The sequence below is a fragment of the Vulpes vulpes genome, chromosome 16 (assembly GCF_048418805.1).
Source record: "Vulpes vulpes isolate BD-2025 chromosome 16, VulVul3, whole genome shotgun sequence".
Taxonomy (NCBI): domain Eukaryota; kingdom Metazoa; phylum Chordata; class Mammalia; order Carnivora; family Canidae; genus Vulpes; species Vulpes vulpes.
This window is the reverse complement of record NC_132795.1, coordinates 61,999,506-62,025,724: the sequence shown is the minus strand read 5'-3', so window position 1 is coordinate 62,025,724 and position 26,219 is coordinate 61,999,506. Positions and strand designations below refer to the sequence as shown.

Sequence of the window (26,219 nt, the reverse complement as noted above, 5' to 3'; positions counted from 1 at the left end):
GTTGCTAAAGCTGCATAGTAAATACAAGGCTATTTTATTTCCTATAACTTCCTGTACATTTGTATTTTATAATTAAAAAAGCATGAGCAGACAGGGCAGTGGTAACTCACTGACCAGGGCTGCCCAAGCTACCTTCTAGAATACCCCCGCAGGGTGCCTGGGGGGCTCAGCAGTTGAGCATCTGCCTTTAGCTCAGGGCATGATCCTGGGGTCCTGGGATCGAGTCCCGCATCCAGCTCCCTGCAGGGAACCTGCTTCTCCCTCTGCCTGTGTCTCTGCCCCTCTCTCTGTGTCTCTCATGAATAAATTAAATCTTAAAAAAAAAAAAGAAAACCTACCTCCCTAGGGGCTACCTAGAAGAGGATGTCAGCGTGCCCTGCAGAGTTCAAACTGAAATGTGTGAACTTTTTTTTTTTTAGATTTTATTTATTTATTCATGAGAGAGAGAGAGAGAGAGAGAGAGAGAGAGAGAGGCAGAGACACAGGCGGAGGGAGAAGCAGGCTCCATGCAGGGAGCCTGACGTGGGACTCTATCCCAGGTCTCCAGGATCATGCCCGGGCTGAAGGTGCAGCGCTAAACTGCTAAGCCACCGGGGCTGCCCTGAAAGGTGTGAACTTGGTAGCACTAAGGGGCGCTGGGGCTAAAACCAAAGGGGTATTTAAGTGTCTGTGTGGAGTGAACAAAGATCTAATTTTTTGATCATTTGTGCAACTGTCCTCCCCATCTAGGGAAATAATGGGACATTTTCTGGAGAAAACTGAAGGGGAAGAATCTCAGGACTTAAAACCACTGGGAATTATGAAGTACTGGCTGAGAATGAGGAGTCTGCACAGTTAGTGATGGGGTTCCTTTAGACCTTGTTTGCTCCAAGAACAGTAGCGGGCAGAAGGAAAACCCTCCAGAGAGGACATCAGATGCTCAGATTCGGAGGGCTCCCAGTTCAGCTGCTAATCCCCCCATCCTCCCATTGGAGAGTGCCCAGGCCACAGCCTTCTCTACTTCCAAGCCACTCACACTCTGCATGCTACAGTCTCTTCCCTGTAGAGGAAATAATCCCTGTCGCATAGATGAAATGGGGCAGAAAACTTAACAGTACCTACCACATAGAAAGAACATAGTAAATATTTGCAATGATTAAAAAAACCTCATAGGTCCTATATGAAGGAACAAGAGCCTGACTTTCCCAACAGCAACACAGGGAAACAAAGAAGCAATGCCTTCAAAATTCCAAGAGAAAGAGATTTCTAATCCATAATCCCGTGCCCAGCCAATCTGTCACCCAAGTATTGAAGGTTAAACTAAAGAATTTTAAGAAATGCATGCACTCAGGAAGTTTTCTCCCATGTTCTCTCTCTTTGGAACTTTCTTGAAAATGTGCCTGGGTGGCTCAGTTGGCTAAGCATCTGCCTTCAACTCAGGTCATGATTTCAGTGGTGTCCTGGGATCCGGGAACTACTCAGCAGTGAGTCTTCCTCTGCCTCTGCCCCTCCCCAGGCTCATGCCCTGTCTCAAATAAATAAATAAAAATCTTTTTTAAAAAAGAAAATGTGTGATGATCCCTGGGTGGCTCAGCAGTTTGGCGCCTGCCTTTGGCCCAGGGCACAATCCTGGAGTCCCGGGATCAAGTCCCGCGTCGGGTTCCGGTATGGAGCCTACTTCTCCCTCTGCCTGTGCCTTTGCCTCTCTCTATCATAAATAAATAAATAAAATTTTAAAAATAAATAAATAAATAAATGTTTTTTTTAAAAAAAGAAAGTGTGTGATGAAAATGAGGGGAGAACCAGAGAGAGAGAGAAGGAATGGGGATGGGGGAATAGAAGAGCCAACTGCAGAGAGCAGTGAGCGAAGAAGGCGCCAGGTGGGCTGGGGAGCCAGAGTCCAGAAATAGCAGGTAGATGGAGCACTCTAGAAATGAGGTCTCTACGATCAAGGCAAATGGCAAATTATCTGATATAACAGAGTCTGGGAGCAAAAAACTAAGTACAGATGTGTGGCAGCTATGATGGATCATGTGGGAAGAAACTAAGGATAGGATATAGGAAATTATGCCAGTGAAAAAATAGGGCAACTATCTCCAGAAAGAAATCAGAGAGAGATAAAAAGAAAGAAAATATTTTTTAAAAATTAAGAAAATATAACACATGGCTTGGCTCTGTGATAAATGATATTTATAGCCACAGAAGATAAACAATACTTATTCATAAAATAAAAATTGAGCCTTCCTATACTAGGAGGATGAAAGTTGGGGAAATAAAACATGGGGTAAGATGGCTAGATTCTCATATACCATAAATAACAGATCGTAGATAATTTCTTAAATTGAGAAAGCAAAATTAGCAATCCAAGTACAACACAGAGGTAAAATAACAGAAGGAGCAGCTAGAGTTGCTTTGGAGGACTAGTAATATCTAGTTTTTAACACACACATAAAAGAACTAAAAAAGAATATATATCTAACATGTCTTTTTTCAGTATATGACCCACGAATAGCTATGAAGTCAATTTAATGTAATTGGTCTTTTAAAAAATGGAATACAATAAAATAGAATACAACAGGGTTAGAATAGAAAGTATTAGTATGCTAACAGGATGTTTCATACAACTTTTGTTTCAGCTATGAAATTACATATATTTATATATAAATAAAATATATAAATGGATGCATTAGTTTCAGTATAAACATTTTTCTTTCTTTAGTTTTTTTTTTAATGGAGAAGGGAGGGGAGAAGAGGGAGAGGGAGAATCTTAAGCAGGTTCTGTGCCCAGCGCAGAGCCCAACGTGGGGCTCACTCAATCTCACAACCCTAAGATGGTGACCTGAGCCGAAATCAAGAGTTGGATGCCTATCTGACTGAGCGACCCAGGTACCTTGAACATATTTCTTACTTAATATTGTGGTCAAAAACATTTGAAAGCTGGGATACCCAGGTGGCTCAGTGGTTGAATGTCTGCCTTCAGCTCAGGGTGTGACCTCAGGGTCCTGGGATCGAGTCCCGCATCGGGCTCCCTGCATGCAGCCTGCTTCTACCTCTGCCTGTGCCTCTGCCTCTCTGTGTCTCTCATGAATAAATAAGAAATCTTAAAAAAAAAATAAATAAAACAAAACATTTGAAAGCTACTGACCTAATATGTACATCTGACATGCTAGGTTCCAGGGATCTCGTGTGGAAATCTCTTAAAGGAGAAAATAATGTCATTTTTCTATTTGATCTCTTGGTTTTTATTTTTTTATTTTTTTAATTTCTATTTATTTATGATAGTCACACAGAGGGAGAGAGAGAGGCAGAGACACAGGCAGAGGGAGAAGCAGGCTCCATGCACCAGGAGCCCGACGTGGAATTCGATCCCGGGTCTCCAGGATCGCGCCCTGGGCCAAAGGCAGGCACCAAACCGCTGCGCCACCCAGGGATCCCATGATCTCTTGGTTTTTAGCAAAAGCACTTATCCATAATAAGCCTGAAGCAATCATGTGTCGCTAAACAGGCTCTACCACTGAATGAACCTCAAATCCTTCTCATCTCTGCAATGAAATATCCATTATCACAGGTGGGTCGCAGAAATTAAATAATATATGTAAAGAGTTAAGTGTCTATACACAGTCAGTACTCAATAAATATTAACGTCATGCTCATTGTTCATCAGTTATGCTGAATTTATGATCTTTAATTAAAAGGTTATTGGGGGCACCTGAGTGGCTCAGTTGGTTGAGCATCCAGCTCTTGGTTTCAGTTCAGGTCATGATCTCAGGGTCCTGGGATTGTGCCCAGTGTCAGGCTCTGTGCTTACTAGGGAGTATACTTGGGATTCTCTCTCCCTCTCCTTCTGCCCCTCCCCCCACAATGCTCTCTTTCTCTCTAAAATAAAAATCTTTAAAAAAAATTTTTTTTAAAAGGTTATTGGAATTGAAGTGTGAACACTGGTTTCTTTTTTCTTTTTCTTTTTTTTTGCACTGGTTGTACCTTTATTGTTTACCTCATTCACTAATAGTTCTGTGATGCAAGGTTATGAACACCGGTTTCTAACACTCACCACCTAACATGACTTTTCTCTATGATCCTTAGTTTAGGCTTCTTTAAAACAGATTAATTTATGTCTTCATAGTCTGTTCTAGTTCTTGAGTGCAAAGGTAAGAAATCTGTGATCATGAACTATGTAGTAATTGCTTGCCTCACATATGCATGTCTTCTCCCACTCCCTCCCAATTCTTACTCCATTAATTGGACTTTAAATTCCCTTCCCATGCAATTTCTTGTTAACGGTATTATGATGACTTAAAGTTCACTCAGATTTCAATTTATTAATTTTTTTTTGTAAGTAACAAAGGATTTCAGTGTTTCCTTGGAACACAGTATCTAACGAATTATAAAATCACAGTAAGTATCAGATATTACTTAATGCAACATATTTTATTTTAAAACTAAATGATTATTTAAGGAATGCATGCTTTTCACTGTGAAAACACATTGAAATCAAACCAAGGGTAGAATGTGTTTTTACATCATCTGTTTTTTATGAGATATGCATAAATTCTTTAGGTAAGTGTACCTTCTGAAAAGGCAAATTTGTAGCCTGTTCTGGATGTTCTAGCTGTATTGCTTGGAATTTAAATAAATATCCAGAGTACAAAAATATATATTTGCTTTGGACAATATTGATTCTCTTGGCCAGCTCCTTCTTTGAGCTAGAATTAACATTCCTGCATACTAGCATCCTCTCAATATCCTGAATGCCAGTAACAGCCTTGTGTACTATGTAAAGAAAGATGATTCTTCAGGGAAGGAAGGCTTGGAAATATAATGCAAATAAACACCAGGAGTAGTAAATTAGTACAGTTCTTCCAAACCCCTAACATACAAAGGCTGAGTTTATTTTCCCTATAAAAATATGCTTCCCTAATAGTTTCCAGACTAGAAACTCCACTAATTAAAATCGAATATATAAATGTTTGCTCCTAAGAATTTAGGATTATCAGTCAACAGGAATTCAGTCTACTCCTGATATTTAAATAAAGGCATCTTTTCTTTGGTCTGAATTATTTTTGTAAGGTGGTAGGTGGAGGAAGGTGGGAAATGAATAAAACTTATTTTGAGAAGGAACCTAAGATTTCCAAGGAGTCCAGTCACAAAAATGGTGAAGACCTTTTGTCCAAAAGAAACTTTTAGAAAAAAGAAAAAAAAAAAAAAAGAAACTTTTAGAATGTGTAGCTTTAAAAGGTACAGATACTAGGGTTCTGGTAGTGTTCTTTTTTTTTTTTTTTTTTTTTTTTTAATTTATGATAGAGAGAGAGAGAGAGGCAGAGACACAGGCAGAGGGAGAAGCAGGTTCCATGCACCGGGAGCCCGACGTGGGACTCGATCCCGGGTCTCCAGGATCGCGCCCTGGGCCAAAGGCAGGCGCCAAACCGCTGCGCCACCCAGGGTTCCCTCTGGTAGTGTTCTATTTGTTAAGCTGACTGGTGAGTGTCCTGGTGTTTATTATTCTTTATACCTTGTGCATGTCATTATTGTTCATCTATTCAATATTTAATATATAAATACAATTTAAAAATAATAATCTTTTGGCTGGTGTTCTTTAACCCTGGCCCAGTTAACCCCACCACTGATTGCTCCCTCATCTGACCATATCATTCTGTTCCAATCATGCAAAGAGCCAGTGATAACTAATGTCGTTTAACATTAGGAAATGACAACCTGAAAATTAAAAAAAAAAAAGTCAAGCAAAAATAAGATGTTTGTTAGTTTCTAATAAAAGGGGGAAAAAGATAGAAATAAACATATTTAAATAGCTATAGGAGTGAACATGTATTGATCTTCTCCTACTGAGTTAGATTAATGTTCTTAGTATCCACTGAATATTAGGGAAAGATGCACTAGGCAGAGATCAGGCCCTGAGCAACTTAGGTGCTCCCCCTTCATTCTGCCCATAGCCCAAGATCACCCTGTTTCTATACCATCTCCCTTTCTGCAGGTTGCCTAGCAAAACATTTCAATGAAAAAAAAGAATATTCATTCATTTAAAACCATTTATTGTATGCCTTTCCAATATATGTAATACTCAAATTTGAGAAATAATTTTTTAAAATATATTTTTTAAATAGCACACCAAAATATTTGTGATGGTGATCTTGAGTGTGGGGATTATGGGCATTTTACCATGATAAGTGTATGTTGCCTTTATGATACAAAACAAACCTCAAATGAAAACAAACAAAAATGCTCATGAAAGAATGACCAAAACCCCTTCCTTGCCTAAGCTCAGTACTGAAATCCATTCATTTCCTTGTTTATTACTTTAATGATGACAGATGGTCTCAGAAAACATATTTAAAAGGATAACTTTGAAGTCTACAGGAACTGAGTAACAAATACTGCTGGAACATGGAACTACCTGGAAAACATTTTAACTTCAGGTAAAATGAAAAGTGTCAGAAGTACAGTTCTGAACTTCTTTGACATAAGGAAGGTAAACCCTGAAAAGAAGACAACCCATTTAACCAGGAGGAAGTAAAAAGAACAAAGAAATAACTGAGAGATTTGAAAATCAATCTTTTCTTGATATCAAAGGATCTACAGTTATTGGTAAGAGACAGAATATGGGGCAAAGCAGGGGATGATGGAGTCAGATATACAAAAGGAAGGAACATGTATAATTAGTCTAATTCACATCTTAGAAAAAAGCTGCCATGAGAAGTGACAAGTGTGAAAATCCAGATGTAATCCACTTGGACTTCCAGAAGCTTTGAGCTTTGAGATACAGTATCACATAAGGATTCATAAATATAATTACTGTTGCTGTTGAAATACTAGCACACTGAGAATTCTATGTTAAGAGCAGTGAATAAAAGGATATTGATTTGGCAGAAATAACAGAGAAAAACATCTACATTAGTTTTGGTTATCTGGCACAGCAAATACTCCTATAAATGAACTGAGACTCACATAAAGAAGAGAGCTTGCAATTAAGAAGAATGGAAAATGATTTCTTTTGAGACTAAAACTTTAAAAAAACATGTGAGGGCTCAAAAGAAAACAGTTATACAAGAACAGACATAAACATCAGTGGAACAGAATAAAATTTAGAAATAGACCCACACATACATAATAAACTGACTTCTGATAGACACTAAGGTCATTCAAGGAGAGTAAGGATAGTTTTCCCAATAAATGGTGCTGGAACAACCAGGTATTCATAAGGAAAAATATGAACCTTAATCTGTAATTCACAAAGATTAAGTCAAAATGGATTAGAGAACTCCAAAAAGGTTAAAACCAGAAGATTTCTCAAATAAAACAGGAAAAACCCCTCACAAGCCAGGCATAGACAATGGTTTCTTAGGACAAAGAAAAGCAGTAGCTTTTCTGATAAAAGCACTAGTTTATCTAAAAAACTGATAAACTGACTTTATTAAAACTGAAACGTATGATGTTAAAATATATGGTTAAAAAAATGAAGAAGCAATGTATAGACTGGTAGATAATATTTTTAATGCAGGTATATAACAAAGGACTATTCAGAAATATAAAGAACTCTTACGACTCCATAAGTCAATTCATTATTAAAAATGGACATAAGATTGAACTTCACAAAAGAAAATGTGAATGGCCAATAAATCCATGAAAAGATATTCAATACCAGAAATTATGATGACCATGAACTACCACCTTTACACCCACTAAAATGGCTAAAGGCATAAAGACTGACAATACTAAGTGATGGTAAGGATGTGGAGCAACAGGAACTCTTGTACCAATAGGATTTCAGAACAGTATAATCACACTGGAAAACAGCTTGGCAGCTTCTTATAAAGTTAAACATACCTATCCCATAAGAGCCAGAAATTCCACACGTAGGTATTTACCCAAAGGAAACAAAAACATGTATCTCCACAAAGATTTATACACAGATGTTAACAGCAGCTTCATTCATAATAGCCCCAAACTGGAAGCAAACCAAGTGTTTACCAGCAGGTGAATGGATAAACCAACCGTGGTATAGTCACACAACAGAAAACAAAGCAGCAAAAACAGAGCAAATTACTAACTATATGCAACTATTAATAAATTTCAAAAAATACATGTGAAGTAAAAGGAGGCAAAGAGTACATATTTAGATTTACTTATATGAAATTCTATAAAAGGAAAATGTAATTTATAGTGATAGAGAATAGATTAGTGATTGCCTAAAACCAGGGATTGGAGGGACACTGACTGCGATGTGTTGACTGGGGTGGTTATTACAGGGGTGTACACATATCTCAAAACTCATCAAACTTAACACACTTTACATGGGTATATTTCACTGCATGTAAGTTAAACCTTAATGTTATTTTCTTTCAAATTGCTTTTGTTGAAAAGTTCATCTCTTTGTATTAAGTAGCAATGTGCACCACATAGGGAGAGGTTTGAAAAACATCTGTTAAGCTTTTAAAATCTGTTTAGAAAGGCAATTCCTAAAAATATATAAATATTCTTGCAGGATATAAAATCAATGCACAGAAATCAGTTGCATTTCTATACACTAACAATAAGGCAGAAGAAAGAGAAATAAAGAAATTGATCCCATTCACAATTGCCTAGGAATAAGCCTAACAAAAGAGATAAAGGATCTGTACTCTGAAAATTACAGAACACTTACTAAAGAAATTGAGGAAGACAAACAGAAAGGGAAAAACATTCCCTGCTCAAGGATTGGAAGAACTAATATTGTTAAATGTCTATGCTACCCAGAGCAATCTATACATTCAATGCAATGCCTATCAAAATACCACCAGCATTTTTCATAGAGCTGGAACAAACCATCCTAAAATTTGTAGAGAACTAGAGAAGACCCTGAATAACCAAAGAAGTGTTGAAAAACAAAACCAAAGCTGGTGGCATCACAATTCTGAACTTCAAGCTGTATTACAAAGCTGCAATCATCAACACAGTATGATACTGGCATAAAAATAGACACGTAGAGGAACGGAACAGAAGATAAAATCCAGAAATGGACCCTCAACTCTATGGTCAACTAATCTTTAACAATGCAGAAAAGAATATGCAATGGAAAAAAAAGTCTCTTCAACAAACGGTGTTGGGAAAATTGAACAGCCACATGCAGAAGAATGAAACTGGACTACTTTCTTATACCATATACAAAAAATAGACTCAAAATGGATGAAAGATCTAAATGTGAGACAAGAATCCATCAAAATTCTAGATGAGAACACAGGCAGCAACCTCTTTGACCTTAGCTATAGCAACTTCTTGCTAGAGATGTCTCCAAAGGCAAGAGAAACAAAAGCAAAAATGAACTACTGGGACTTCATCAAGATAACTTTTACACAGCAAAGGAAATAGTCAACAAGACTAAAAGAAGATATTTGCAAATGTCTTATCAGATAAAGGGCTAGTATCCAAAATCTGTAAAGAACTTATCAAACTCAATACCCCAACAAACAAAAAAATCCAGTCAAGAAATGGGCAGAAGACATGAAAAGGCATTTGTCCAAAGAAGACATACAAATGGCCAACAGACACATGAAAAAATGCTCAATATCACTCAGTATCAGGGAAATACAAATCAAAACCACAGTGAGATACCAGCTCACGTTAGTCAAAATGGCTAAAATTAACAAGTCAGGAAATGACAGATGTTGGTGAGGATGCAGAGAAAGGGGAACCCTCTTATACTCTTGGTGGGAATGCAGTCTGGTGCAGCTACTCTAAAAACAGTATAGAGGTTTCTCAAGAAGTTAAAAATAGAGTACCCTAGGGGCAGCCTGGGTGGCTCAGGGGTTTAGCGCTGCCTTCAGCCCAGGGCCTGATCCTGGAGACCCAGGATTGAGTCCCACGTCAGGCTCCCTGCATGGAGCCTGCTTCTCCCTCTGCCTGTGTCTCTGTCTCTCTCTCTCTCATGAGTAAATAAATAAAATTTTTTTAAAAGAGTACCCTACAACTCAGCTATTGCACTACTAGGGCTTTATCTAAAGGATACAAACATAGTGATTAGAAGGGGCACACGCACCCCAATGTTTATAGCAGCAATGCCTACAATAGCCAAACTATGGAAAGAGCCCAAATATCCATTAACAGATGAACAGATAAAGAAGACATGGTACGTGTGTATACACACACACACACACACATATACACATATGTATAATATTCCATTATATATATATATATATATATAATATTATTCAGCTATCAAGAAGAATGAAATCTTGCCATTTGCAATGAGGTAGATGGAACTAGAGAGTATTATGCTAAGCAAAATCAGTCAGAGAAAGACAAATACCATATGATTTCATTCATATGTGTAATTTAAGAAACAAAATAGGTGAATAAGGGGAAGGAAAGGAAAATAAGATGAAAACAGAGAGGGAGGCAAACCATAAGAGATGCTGAACTCTAGGAAACAAACTGAGGGTTGCTGGAGGTGAGGGGAGTAGGGGGATGGGGTAACTGGGTGATGGGCATTAAGGAAGATATTTCATATAAGGGTACTGGGTGTTTTGTGCAAATGATGGAATCATTAAATTCTACCACTAAAATTAATTTTAAAAATAAATTGAATATATATATATAATATATATATATTATTCTATTATATAGAGAGAGACTTTGATAGAGTTTTCTTTGCAGCAACGGCCTACAGCAGGGGTCAGCAAACTATACTCCTGGTCAAATCTGGCCTACCACCTGTATGGCCCATACACTAAGAATGGTTTTAATATTTTTCAAATGGTTAAAGATAATCAAAGGAAGAATAGTATTTTTTGACACATAAACATATAGGAAATTTAATTTCCAGTGTCCATAAGTAAAGCTTTGCTGGGACGTGGCTATGCTCATTTATTTACACGATGTCAATGGCTGTTGCTATGCTGTCATAGCAGAGCTGAGTACCTGTGACAGAAACCATGTGATCTGCAAGGCCTAAAATGTTGACTATCTGGCCTTTTACAGGAAAAGTTTGCTGATCCCTACCCTAGAGTCTGGGGCCTCTTTCCATCATCATCCACTAATAAATAATGAGATTACCAAGTTAAATTCTCAGTCCTTTTACTTGTGATGAGGTAGAGAGAACAAAGACTTTGGAGTAAGTAATACAGCTCTAAGTTCAAATTTCATCTACTACTTTACTTCTGTTACTCTAGGTAAATCTTTTAAGCTTACAGTCTCTCAAATTGTCACTTGGAAAGTAAGGAAGACTACGCACATCTCAGGGTACTGCTAAAAGGATAAACATTAGTTCATATTTTTCTTGTGAGTAAGGTATCCAAGAATAGTGGCTCATCAATTATGGGTCTTCAATTCTTCTTCTGGCACAAGTTAGTCACCAAACTTCATTTACTTTTGTTGTTATTTGTGCCTTTATCTATACTTAATATAAATGTTACAATAAATTTATTATGTATTCTTTTTGTGTCTGGCTTCTTCTGCTCAAACAATGAGGAACTGCGTCAGTATTTGCCCAAATACTCAAAGTACACTGAACACATCTCAAATCCAATTTAACAAATATTTATTTATACCTAACATAGAAAACACTGTGATAAAGCTTTCTGGATCATTTAGAAAAGAATACAACATAGTTATTGCTTTCAATGAGATCAGAATCTGCATGAAGAAACATGACTGAAATGCTTAAAATAATCTAATACTATAAAGCTGAATACTTATTTGATTATTATTTGCTGTATCAGGCAGAAGCTGGTGCTGAGTTTATGATGATGAATAAAATAATCCATGGTCTTTTTATCCATGTCCAGGTACAACCCTGTCTGAAAGGAATGTCCATTATTCAATTATTATTTTTTAAAGATTTTATTTATTTATTCATGAGAGGCAGAGAGAGAGAGGCAGACATACAGGCAGAGGGAGAAGCAGGCTCCCCGCAGGGAGCCCAATGTGGGACTCGATCCTGGGACCCCAGGACGGTGCCCTGGGCTGAAGGCAGGTGCTAAACCGCTGAGCCACCCAGAGACCCCCATTATTCAATTAAAAACAAAACAACACAAAATATAATCCCTGGATAAAACTAAACTAGCAACATCCTCTGGGAAAAAAATGGAAGGGATCTTAGCAGAGCTGGAAGGTAATACCAGTTGAGAACCTAAAAGAGGTTCTTCAGAGCACTTCCAGAAAAATGATTCATGGAAAGCTGACTATTAACTCAAGATTCTCAGAGCAAAGATGACCATACAAAGTACACAGCTTCCACACAAGACTACCAAAATAACAGTTTCAGCTACAGATAATAGAATGGTTTTGAATTTTCTTTTGGCCAACCAAAACCACTACTAACACTTGTGTTATTTAACCCTGGCCAACATTACAGGTGAAAGAAAGCAATCTATATCTAAGCTAAAAGAAAAGGTAATCTGGTTACCTGGGGAATGTTATTTTCTGGGTCAGGCCTGAAAAATCTTAGGTAATGCTAGTGAATATACCCTAGTCCCTTCTTCTAATACTCCTCATTATTCTGGTTTGTCTCACAGTTCTTTGAGGCTTATTGTCTAGAGCCTCAAATTATTTGAAAGCCACTGTCCCAGCAGATGTTTCAGCAAATGATGCAAAGGAAAAAAATGAAATTATGCTGATTGATATAAACTAAAAAGCAGATCTTCACAAATGAAACCCTGCTTTCAAGAAGAATCAGCAACCTAGGTGAAGGTCTGGACAATCCCTTGGGATCTCCTGCAGCTTTGGCTGAGTGAAGAACAAAAATGGAGACTGAGAATTTAGAACTTCATTCATCCTCTCCTAGGAAAACACTGATGATTTTTTAGCCACATTAACAAAAAGCTATCAGAACTACTTTTGAACTCATTCAATCAATAAACAACTTACATTTATTGAACATACTTTAAAAGCCAGCCAAACAGTGATAGTCCTTGCTTCCTAAAGTAGCCAATTAGGAACAGATTCAGTCCAATAAATACATGGTTTGGGGCCAACCAAACAAAACACAGTCACAACCAAGTAACCATATTTGTACAGATGGCATCAACTCACTCATGCTTTTGGACATCTGCCAATCCTTCAGCCCACACTTTCCTAAAATCTGATGTAAGATCAGCAGTTTGCTGGGCTGGAGAGATTCTTCCTGACTGACCCCAGCATAGCTCCCACCCAACAGTGAGCAATAAAGTCAACTCTGTCTCTTTACTTTAGATACCAAATGATGGTCTCATCATTCTTTGACATCCTTTAAACATTCCTTTTAACAATACAACTAGAACTAACATGGATATTTAGCTTTAAATTAAAAAAAAAAAAGTGGTATGGTACTAAATATTTATTTTTTTAAATAAACTCAAAAATTTTAATAATAAAATCAATTAGGTCAGGATTTCTTTCTTTTAAATTTTATTTATTCGTGAGAGACACACAGAGAGAGAAGCAGAGACATAGGCAGAGGGAGAAGCAGGCTCCATGCAGGGAGCCCGATGTGGGACTCAGTCCCGGGACTCCAGGATCACGCCCTGAGGCGAAGGCAGATGCTCAACCGCTGAGCCACCCAGGTGTCCCAGGTCAGGATTTCTATGGTGACTATTCTGAGATCACAATCAACCAAGAATTATTCTGGCAAATTTCTTGAGTAATGGTTTTTATGTTTTTCAATTAAATGCTTTTACAGAGCTCTGTTAAAATATTTTTATTTTTTTTGTTTTTTTTGACGGTGATATGAAAAGTCCTCTAAGTCATATCTGCAGTCTCAGCAGGATTCAGAGCACGGCTGGTTATATTCCTAGCCAGAGTGCTAGAAAAAGATGGCTCAGCTTCTCTGGCCCTACCTTCATCTTCATCAGGACTGACAAGCCTGAAAAGAGCACCTTTTCTCAATGGGCTTGCTATCCAGGGATCCAGCATGCTTGCTGTGTCTACAGTGAGGCAGACAATCATTTCATCTTCCATGCCTGACTAGCCTAGAGCCTGAGCATACTTGTCTAGAGAATTCATCATAAATATGGATTTAGAAAAGTGTCCCGCTTTCAGACCCTACAACCTATAATGTCATCACACTATTGTATCATAAATATTGTATTATATTGTACAAATATTGTAATATTGTATCACAAAAACAATCACAAGGCTATAAAAGAATCTCAAAACTTCACCTGTTTCAACTGCCTACCTTGAGGTTACCATATTCATCACCTCCCGAAGCTAAAGCAGATGTTTTTAATGGGAGAAAAAAATTTTTGAACTGTTGATCCTCCCCTCTTCAGACTCTTCCTTCAGCCCAAACTGACAGAAACCAATTAAAAGACAGAGGCACACACAAATAAAGAGATTCTCATTTTCCATTTGAAATCTAGTGATTTCAAATTTTGAAGAGAAAAGAATGTGAATGAGGTCAGCCAACCTGTTAAAATCCCCTGGTTGGGGCACCTGGGTGGGTTCAGTTGGTTAAGTGTCTGACTCTTGGTCTCAGTTCAGGTCTCAATCTCAGGGTCGCAAGTTCAAGTCCCACATTGGGCTCCACTCTGGCCATAAAGCCTACTTTAAAAAATAAATAAATAAAATAATATCCCCTGGTTGCTTAGCTCTTTCCTTTGAGATGCCATCTGGGAATAGGATTTGAGTTAGTGTGGTAATTTAAAAAATATATGAGCACACGATTCAATAAGGCCTACTATGTGCCACACAATTAAACATAATTACTACCATGCAGAGGAGAATCATCATCCTCATCTTACAGGCAAGAATAAGGTCCCCAAGAACTTAAGTAACTTGCCTAAGGCTAAGCCAATTAACTCTCTCAGTGGGTGATTATCCTGGGATTCCTGTTATGGTGGTACTGCCACCATTCTTATTGAGAATAATGACTTCAAGGAATTAGTGGGGTATCAGAATAATGGTAGACTCTTGATGCTAGATTCCATAGGTTCTGATCCCCTCACTGATCCCCTAAGGGACTCATTACTCCAGTAAACTACAGCTACTGAAGATGATATTAAAATAGTGAGACAGTAATAGCACCTTATATGGATTAGCTCATTTTATCCTTAAAACAACCCACACAGTCGGTCTATTCTTAGCCAATTTTTTACAGGCAAGAAAACACAGTCCCTGAGAGGTTACCCTGCCTAAGCTGACATGGGCATGAGTGGTGGAAACCAGAGCCCAACCCTTATATACTATATACTCCAGTGCATCAAATGAATGTATCAGATCTCTCAAGTTTGTTGGGAGTGGAACAAAGTTTGAAAAGCATCATTTTATAAAACACAATAAACTCTTCATTCTGGTCATCAAGATCCCTCATGATCTTGCCACAAATTATAATTTTCAACCTGATTTTTCATCACTTCCTTACATAAGCACCTATGCCCCAGAAATTTTCTTACTATTTTCTGTAAATGCACCGAATTTTCTCATTTACCTAATGTTACCACTTCCTTCTGCTGGGGTTTTCTATGGATTCTACAAAATAAAATTTTATCCATTATAAATCTTCCTCCCCACATAGGAAAAATTTCTCCCACTACTGAAATTCCATAGCACTCTGTCCTTCTCTCCAGACACTCAAGACATATTTGTGTTCTTGACTGGATTTCTACCTGACTTCAATAGATATAGATTCTGTGTAAACTCTGTGGAATGAATGCTTTTCTGATGCAAAATGCCTGGCTGGAAGAAACAGGAAGATGTAACAAAACCAGAGAAAAAAGATTGCTTTAAGTCTTCAGAAACTGCCATCCTAAGAACTATGACCCTCTAAGACCACAACAAAGTGTCAACTTATTCTTGTAAAACACAGTGGTTAGGAGTGTAGACTGTAGATTCTATCTTGCTGTGTGGACTCGGACAAGTCACTCAACTCTCTACATCAACTGCCTCGTCTGAGAATGGGAATAGCATAGCTTAGCTCACAGAGTTGAGTACTCACTGAGTTCATGTATGTAAAGTGCCTAACAGTGAAGAGATAATAATAATAATAATAATAATAATAATAATAATAATAAATATAATACAAATATTTGCTGTTATCATTTTTGAAACTTTTCTAAAGATTGAAAATGTGGCTGACATCACCAAACCTCAAAAAGGGAACTGTCAGAGATGGGAAATGTTCAGAATGAACAACTTAAGTGATAAGAAGAGGAATTGGCTTATACACAGGAAGACCAGTACTCTTTTCTTCTCACAAGATCAAGGGGAGATATAACTGAACACTATAAGCCAAATTATGGCAGAAAGAGGTGAACATAGAATTCTGGGTAAAAAACAGACCCACTGGGGCATCTGGGTGGCTCAGTGGTTGAGCGTCTGCCTTTCACCCAGGGTGTGATCCTGGAGTCCTGGGATCAAGTCCTGCATCAGGCTCCCCACAGGGAGCCTGCTTCTAGAGAACCTCTGCCTATGTCTCTACCTCTCTCTCAATGTGTCTCTCATGAATAAATAATATCTTTAAAAAAACCCAACAGACCCATTAAAAATTAGCTGTTTGAAAAAAAATCAGCTGTTTGGACTTGGAATACAATTTTTCAGGAATACAATTTTTGCCTGGGTTCTGGGTAACCCATAAAAGCCAATTTAACTTAGTATTACTATAGTAGTAATTATCGATTTTCATATTAATAGCTGCAGTTACCAGCTTATTTTAATGTTAGCATATACATTACTAAGTGTGTACAATGCTTTGTAACAAATCATCTTTACTGGAGAAGTGGGAATTCACAAAATTAAATATCATGAATGTAGGAGGGGATCTGAGTGATAACTAGGGTCACTGTGTTTCCTTGTTTGCCCAGGATAGTGATGGTTTATGTTTGTCATTCTAATTATCAATAACTCCCTTTCACTCTCAAAAGTGCCCTGGTTTCGATGAAAATCATATGGTCACATTAGTGTTAGTATCTTTACCCCTAAGTTACAAGTCAGGAATCTAAGCCACAGAGCAGTGCTGTGACTTAGCCAAAGTCACAGAGTTAGAAGGGACCAGAAATACTTATTCCTAGTCTTGGAGTCTTCGTGTTCCACTGCCTGCACTCACAAGTAGCAGGATTAACGGTGATGACAGTGATGGCTAGGATCTGGGGCACTGCAGTGCATATCACATAAAGTCTAAGTGAGTAAGGCTCTCCCCATCCTAGAAGGACTCTACAGCATTGGGAGTTGAGGCTGGAGACATTTAGGGGATTTTTGCTTGTATGCCCTAAGCCTGGCCTACTGCTCTTTTCACTGTTCCCCCTTGTGGCTTCTTGCCTAGCACCCCTACTGATATGGGAAATACGTCTTTTTTTTCTTTAAGATTTTATTTATTTATTCATGAGACACACACACACACAGAGAGAGAGAGAGAGAGAGAGAGAGAGAGAGAGGCAGAGACACAGGCAGAGGGAGAAGCAGGCTCCATGCAGGGAGCCTGACATGAGACTTGATCCCGGGTCTCCAGGATCACACCCTGGGTGAAAGGCAGAAGCTCAACCCCTGAGCCACTCAGGTGTCCCTGGGAAAGATGTCTTTCAACAGGTAACTGGAGATGGTAGAAAAGGAGTCCAGACTGAAGACAACAATATGAGGGTAAGCAATGAAAAGGTGCTATCTAAAGCTTAGGGCATTCATCAGAAGAGCAAAAAAAAAGAGAGAACTGCAATAAAGAACAGGGGTCAAAAGGAAGGTGAATGGTGAGGAGGTTTTTTAAAAATAAAAAGGCCTCAGGGCATTGAATAACCAGCTTCAATAATGAGGGGAAGGAAGAAATGATGGCTCTGACAATAATGATGATAAACTGCAGCCACTAACATTATTGGAAAAACTTATTAGGTCCTGGGAATTCCACCAAGTAATTTATATACATTAGCTTAGCCCTCATTACCATCCTCTGAGTTAAGGAAAAAAATAGGCCAAGGAGGTTACAAAACATGATTAAAGTGACAAAATAAGTAGCAGAGCAGAGATTCCAACTCCTGTCTAACTCTAAAAATCTCTGATCTTTCTACAATATTCTGCACATTGGGATCTTATCTTCTCTCTTTTCCTTTATCCTTTGTATGTGACATTTGTGATTACATGTAGCCTGGCTTATAAATATTTTTCTTCTGTGGAAAGATTAATTTTGTGTCTCTATTCATTGCTAAAATGGCACTAAATCATGTGAACATGACTACAGAACTAAGATGGGTCAGTGTTTCTTTCAGTAAGTATGTAGACCATATTTCTACCCCACGCATGTTCTACCAGATAAGAAATGGAAGACGCTTGCTCCTAATTTACACCATTTGTGTTGTGGCCATGGTCAGATAACAAACATACATTTCAAAATGGCTACGAACTATTATTTATAAGACAGAAACTGTTACTGGGAAAATTCATTGATCAGTATATCCTGATTATACATTTTATTACGAGTGGCATACATTTGCTCGTTTAAAGTGGGCTTGAGATTTGCTAAGCACAATTCTTCTGAGACTATGAACCTGTGCAATTTGCACATAAGTATAAAATTCAAAACCATATACTGTCTACTAAAAGGTAGTAACAAAAACTAACGAGACTTCTGTTTTAAAAATCATATTAATAAAAAGTATAAAAATTACTATCTTGCTAAGAATAATTTCATCTTTACTGGTATTAACTGAAGTTTCTTGTCAGCTATAATATATAGTCTGATCCTCCCCTTAAAAAAAATCTTTTTTTTTTAAATTTTTTAAAAATTTTTTTAATTTATTTATGATAGTCACAGAGAGAGAGAGGCAGAGACACAGGCAGAGGGAGAAGCAGGCTCCATGCACCGGGAGCCCGACGTGGGATTCGATCCCGGGTCTCCAGGATTGCGCCCTGGGCCAAAGGCAGGCGCCAAACCGCTGCGCCACCCAGGGATCCCCCAGGGATCCCCATCTTAAAAACAAAAATCTATTGAAGTATTTTTAAAGATTAAAATCCAGGCACTGGCAAAAAAAAAAAAAAATCTCATTGTGAAGTTACAGAAGAAGACTCTATTGTTATATGCAGGGAAGTCTTAATAAATCCAATCTCCCATGACTGAGAGAAGATCGTAAAGGCTAGGGACAATGTGCTTCTATTTCTTTGTACAGCGACTAGCATAGTGCTTGGAAGACTGCATGTATTATGGATTTGATAAAAATCCTGATATGTACAATTCTCAATTTTATATATTGAGAACTTGTTATCGTTACACCATTTAATGGAAATATTTTGTCTCCCTCACATGAAACAACAGAGCCAGGAGCAAAGGTTTTCTACAACCAACTTTCACAATGACTTTCTTATGGAATTTGGTGCTGCTGAAATTTTAGTAGCATTCTTAATGACCTAATTTTCTGCACAAAACAGTGCCTAAAATAGAGAATTAAAAATTTCATTTAGAAATGGTTTTGATTCATAGTTTACACCAATTAGCAAGCACTTTGTTGGAATTCTTTTTTTTAAATATTTTATTTATTTATTCATGAGAGACTGAGAGAGAAAGAGAGAGGCAGAGACACAGGCAGAGAGAGAAGCAGGCTCCATGCAGGGAGCCTGATGTGGGACTCAATCTTGGGACTCCAGGAGCATGCCCCGTGGGCTGAAGGCAGGTGTTTAACCGCTGAGCCACCCAGGTGGCCCACTTTGTGGGACTTCAATAGGCATCTAGAACTAAAAAGTCTCTTTTCTTCCCATTAAAAGATTTTATACCAAAACAAATTAATATACCCTATATGTGCTTATTTTTTGCTTCTTGTAGGGTATGTCATCCCAGCTTTATGCTTTTGTCTTTTCATAGACAAAGGAAGCAGTTAGGATTTCAAACACAAAGGGAAACTAGTAGAGACTTTAATTAGGGAAACAAGCCATAATGTACTTTGTTCCCTTTCTGCTCAAGAAATTGCCAGTCTGCTTATTTGATTGATAGTTACTTTTGTACCTTCTTAAGTTTATTATGCTGTCAAAATACTATATCCTTGAAAAAGACTATAGAGAATAAGGCAAACAAAGAATTAGAGACAGAAAACTCTGAAGAAGGTATCAGGATTCCCTTCAGTAGATCTTAGAAGGAAAGTCAACGAGGTTCATCAGAGCCTGGAATTCCATATTATGCTTTTGATTTCACAAATTAACAAGCTTTGCGCAGTGAAGGAAGCATCTGAATAAGTAAGATGTGAAGGGGAGGAAATCATCACTTAGAAAGACCCCAATCATCTCTAAGTTTCTGGAAGAAAGGGCTCTCTGGTTCTATAAAATCAAAGTTGTGGGTTCAATGGGCTAATGTGACACAGATGAAAAAATTGTGTTCTAAAGCCAACAGCTATATCCTTAGCCATGGCTAGCAGTCTTATAAATATTGGCTGATGGCACAAAAGATATAATGAGTAGTCCAGGATGGTTAGCTTGGTGCCAACCTATCCTTACTGCTGAAAAAAAAAAAAAAAGACTCAAAATGCAATACGACCAGTGATGTACGAAATATAAATGCCTCTCATAGATTATTCTGGCCTTGACATATTCCAACGAATCCTGACTGCTCTTGGGCCCTGGGCAAGAACACAAGTAAGTTGTATAATCCATCACAGCTACCAACTGTAGTTCGGTGGCCTTACTGCATACAACAAAAACACATTTATTAGATTCCTTCTAATTGCAAGACACATGATAAATGCCTAAATAATGTAATTTGTAACATCTAAGTGGATTTTTAAAATTTAAAGAATAGCTTTAAAAAATTGTAGTTAATGTGTGCCAAGGGCAAAACAAGATACAAGATACTTGACCATTGCAAGTCCCAAACCACTTCAAATTGAAGTTGACTTTTTTTATTTTTCATTTGATATAAGAAATAGTCAGCTACAGGACCAAAATTAGGAAGTTAATGTGCTCTGAAAAAACTCTTGTGTTAGGGGTGCCTGAGTGGCTCAGTTAAACATGGGACTCTTGATTTTGGCTCAGGTCATGATCTCAGGGTTGTAAGACTGAATTCTGTGTGGGTCTCTGCTTTGGGCATGGAGCCTGCTTAAGACTCTTTACCTCTCCCTCGCTCCCACCCTCTCTCTAAAACAAACAAATAGATAAAACATTCTTGTGTTAACATCTTAAATAAAATCTTAATTTTTAAAACTCATTATGCAGAAGTTCAAAAATACACAGAACAGTATAAATGAACCCATACCATTCTTATGTACCATCACTCAGTTTCACCAGTGATCACCTCATGACCAATACTGTTTTATCTATATACCCCTACCTTTCTCTAGATACCAAGTCATTTCATTTCTAAACATTTCAAAAAAAACTTATAATTCTGGCTGAATGTTGATAGAATTTGGAGGTTTTATGTTTTATTTCTCAATGCCTCTTATTCTCAATACCTAAGTCATTTGAAAGAGAGAAACCTGGTGTTTACTGAAAGCAAAGAGAAGAAAATTCAGAGTTTTCAGTTTTTCTGGCATTTATGGGGTTTAAATACAGTTGTAAACTTTTCTCTTCCCTTCAGTGAAGAAGGAGACATGGCTGGCAAGATATAGTCATTCAGAGGTAGCCCCCCGGCCCCTGCCCCCAACCACTCCCACCTCCTAGGCTCTAGCCAGCTCAGCCTGCTCCTTTGCATGGATTCTGAGACCTCCAGCAAGCCCTGGGCAAAGCCCCAAACCCTACTGTGATCCCAGGCTCCAGCAAGAAATGGCCCTCAGAAAAAAAAAAAAAAAAAAAAAAGAAAGAAAAGAAAAGAAAAAAAAGATATAGTCATTCAGTTTAACAAAAACTAACTGAGCACTAGAGATGGGGCTAGGTAAAAAAGTAAAAATGAGTAAGTCAAAGATCCCTTCTCTAGAATGGGTGAGACACACATAAACAGATGATGTTGATAAAATATGGAAAAGCTAGAATAATGATATTCACAGGGGACTATGGGCACAGAAAAGGGCACTCAGACCAAATCAAGTATTCAAATAAGGCTTCCAGGAAGAGCTGATATCTGAGTAAATGCAAAAATACTACAAATGATTGTTACTATGTATGTCATTATAATAAGTCCAATATGAGGTTTCTTTCAAACAGATTTCCTTCATTTAGTTGGCTGGGGAATTGGGTGGTGAGGGGGTGGGGTGGCGTATTCATCAAATAATATTAGGAAGAAAGAAAAACACCAAGAATTCAAAAACAACCACTATATAATGTCTTGTGTAGAAGACCATAAGGAAAAGGGCTTGGTCTCTAGCCTCCAGGAGGTAGGAAATCTAAATGTGAAGAAAATAAACATGCATCAGAAAACCTTATTACCGAATATTCCATCAAAATATAGAGTTTTGGGATGGGAAGGGTGAACTAAAATATTTGAATAAGAGCTGGGTGTTAACCCAAGTGAGTCTTAAAGTGGTCAAGGAATCTTTGTCTTTAGAAATTATTTCATCATTCTGTCCATCTTTGAATTGATTGAAGTGGGCAGGGGAAGGCCTTTTATCTAAATCTCAATTTCCAAAGAAGTGTGTGTGTGTGTGTGTGTGTGTGTGTGTATTTACATGTGTGTCACATATGTTAGTGTCAGAACATGATGGTTTGATTTGAGCATTTACAATCTGACTTTAAGCTATTCCACTGGAATAATATACAATGTATGGTACATGCAAAGATCTAGTCTGGCAGATTAGCTGATTCTTGGGGAAATAGTAAAAACTAAAACCCATAAAAATGAAAGTTGTAAAAGATACATAAGAAAATCAATCAACATTATAAGATTAAAAAATATTTTCCAATTGTAATCAGAGATCAATGCCTCATCACTTACATTTCTAGTTTTAATAACGACAGCATCAGTTAACACTTAAATAGCATCTACTATGTAGTAAGCTTTCTATAATTAACTCATTTAATCTTAAAAATAAGTTATGAGGTACGTACTCTTATTCCTCCCATCTTATAAGAAGGTAACTGAGATACAGATGATTAATATTACTCTTTCTTCACCTCCAGTTTTTCAACCTTTACTTGTCAGAATTAAGTCAGAGGATAGAAAAAGACATGTAGGATTTCTCTGAGTATAGGCTGAAATCTAATATTTTTGTAAGTTCAGAAAAATTATATCCTTATTGACTCAGGTGAAATGATGTGTGATAGTGTGCTGACAAAGAGCCATAAACATAAATGTAAAATCAATCCATGAGGCTAAGAGGTGGAGTTGCAAATAGAAATATGCTCTAAAAATGGCATGTTTATCAACAGATCAGACAACAATCTCTGAAATTTCCCATGGGACTGAAGAATGCACCTTTTTCATAATACTTACACAGAGATAAATGACTGTATCATATACAGCAATAAAGGAAGCCAGTGGCAAAAAAGCATTTGAAATAACTTTTGTCCCTACTGCGCAGGAGAAAAATATTACTCCCTAGGTAGAGTTAGTTGTTTTTTCTTCCAAGCTCTGAAAGCACCTTATATGTAGCTATTCCCAGCATTTGTATATTACATTACAATATAATTATCTGTTCATGTAGTAGTCTTCCCTCCAGAGATAGAGTCTGAATTTATTCATCCTGGGATTTAAAACCCATCTCTATATCTAGTAGAATGAAGGTTTACTGGATGAATCAATGATGATTTGATAGGTGACCTTTAATAAACTCTCAGGTACTACAAAGCATTATAGAAAAGCTTAAAATATCAATTAAGGGCCTGTGAGTGTCTGCCTTCGGCTCAGGCCATGATCTCAGGGTCCAGGGATCCAGGCCCACGTCAGTTCCTTCCTCAGCAGGGAGCATGCTTCTCCCTCTCCCCACCTGCTTGTGCTGTCTCCTACTATTTCTGTCCAATAAATAAAATCTTAAATATATATATATATATATATCAATTAAGTCATAGGGTGTTTGATATTTTAAGAGTAGATTCCAGTCTCCCTTGCCTGGCACTTGAGCCCTTTCTATGTGGCCCTAATGTACCTTCTTAACCTTCTCTCATCTACTCCCTCCTCCTACTTATATTCTGGGTATGAATTACTTTCTCTTTCCAACACAAACTCTGTACTTTCTCATCTCCATGCTTTTACTTTCCAGAAGTTTTAAGTTATTTAGTCCTAGTATAAAATACCTAAGCCTACTTATTTAACACGGTGCTAATCTGTTTAAGACAATCACAAAAATAGAAGAAAATAGACATTTTAAGCAAATGAGGAAAAAATACACGATGTTCTAACTTTTTTTTCCTGTATACATTGGATTGCTTTGTATGTCCTTCACTTTGAAAATCACAGATTTACATGAAAAGAACAAATCTCATAGAGCTTTTGTGAAATTAAGTGAATCGATATGTTTCATGCACTTAGAACAGTGTTGGTCTTGAAGGCCAAATTTAAATATTCTCTCGTCAAAAAATTATTTGAATGTATCTTTTATGAGGTTAGAATTTCTCACTGTAGGAGGTGCTAATCCTACAGAGTTTAGCAAGAAGCCAAGCCTAAGAAGCCAAAGAAAAGTGGAAACTGTTGGAAAGATTGGGTTTATGGAAAATGATGCAAAGGAAAAAAGATGTAATTATTAACCCCAAGAAAAATAAAGTACACAAAAAGGAAATACAATCACACTATACTATCCGGCTCGGTAGTACGTGATGTTTACATAGTCACACAAACACTGGCTGCAAATTTAACAAAAAATTGTGATATAACTATATGGAAAAAATGGGGTGTTAACATAATCCCTTAAATCCTCACTTTTTATTAGCAAAAAGTCTAAAGTTTAAGGCATGTTACTTTAAAACTTGCAGATACACATAAGAAGAAACAGCTAAAATATTTCAGTGAGTATCTCTGAGGAATGTAACTGGAAAGGTAGAATACATTTCAGTACTATTTAATTTTTAAATTATGTGCATTATATCGATCAGATGTTAAAATAAAGTTGATTTCCTTAATTTTTAAAATGGTAGTTTCCCACATAAAGATGGCAAGGTGAGCATATATGTTCAACCTACTGTCTCCTGAAATTTCACTCACACAACAAAGATGTAGAAAGGCACAGAGATCTCCCAGAAAAAAAGACAAAAAGGAGAATAAGATCAGAAATGCAAGAGCTTTAGGAATCAAATAAGATTCCAGGAAGAAAGAAGGGGGAAAGAATCAAAGAAATAATTCAAAACTCTTCCTAGAACTGAAGAACACGGATTTTTAGATTGAAAGGGTCAAACAATGTTCAACAAAACAGACAAAGTATATCCAAACCAGGGACCATCAACCTGCAATTTAATAACAAGGGGTAAAAAAAGAGATCTTTCAAGCTTCTAGGGAGATAAAAAGAACTTATGTACAATGATATCTGCAGTGAGAACAGCACCAGTTATTCTTGATGGGTAAAAGAAGTTAAAAAGCATTGAAGCAAACAAAGCCTTCAAAATTCTAAAAGAAAGAATTTTATATCCATTCAACCTATTCATGTAAAAGCACTTTACAACATGCAAAAGCTCTCAGGAATCTATCAGAAAATGTGTTCATGTGAAACAAGAGGAAAAAGAAAGTAAGAAAGAAAGAAAGAGGGAGGGAGGGAGGGAGGGAGGGAAAGGGAGACATGGAATTCTGGAAACAAGAAATCTGAAGGTTTTATTTATTAGATTGTATTAAAAATGAATTTCTTGGTTTTAGGAAGATGAAATCTATACAAAGTCATTCAGTTGCTTTATTTTTTTTTAAAGATTTAATTAATTAATTAATTTGAGAGAGAGGGAGAAAGAGAAGGAGCAGGTAGAGGGGCAGAGGGAAAAGGAGAAGCAGACTCCCCACTGAGTAGGGAGTCTGACATGGGCTCGATCCCAGGACCCTGGAATCATGACCTGAGCCCAAGGCAGATGCTTAACCAACTGAGCCACCCAGGTGCCCCTCAGTTGCTTTTTGAAATGTTAAAATAGTTTATGTGCTCTTAGATTTACATATTTATGCTTGTTACAGCAGTCTGAGGATAAAAAAAAGATTACCAGAGGTTTTAACTCTTACCTGTAGTACAGCAGCAAATAAGTATACCACTATGAAGATCACAGTTAAAGAAGTGTGACCACTTTTCATCAAATGAATAGTGTAGAGGAAAATTAAATGTCCGGGAATCACTAAAAGCAGTAGAACTTGAGCAGACTTATTATTCACTCCTGTAGTAGAAAACGTAAAAGTCAAAACAAAATCCTAGCTTGGGTTCTAATAAGTCACAGTTGTTAAAATTTAAGGATTACTTTCTACTTACTATACTGTATAGCATTTCATAAAATTCTGTTGCTAACAATACATTTCAACCATTCACAGTTTACTTAAT

The 26,219-nt window shown here is 37.3% G+C and overlaps 1 protein-coding gene across 11 annotated transcripts in view; it reads right to left on the bottom strand.

The window, feature by feature from the left end:
- SLC41A2 (solute carrier family 41 member 2) overlaps nt 1-26,219 on the bottom strand; it is a 127,701-nt gene that overhangs the window by 15,642 nt on the left and 85,840 nt on the right. For all 11 annotated transcript variants that reach the window (XR_011997972.1, XR_011997971.1, XR_011997973.1 and 8 more), the window contains one exon: nt 25,910-26,058. Coding sequence is in view for 8 of the 11 variants with exons in the window: in XM_072742451.1 (XP_072598552.1) it covers nt 25,910-26,058 (149 nt within the window). In the remaining 3 variants the exon portion in view is untranslated. The remainder of the gene's footprint in view (nt 1-25,909; nt 26,059-26,219) is intronic.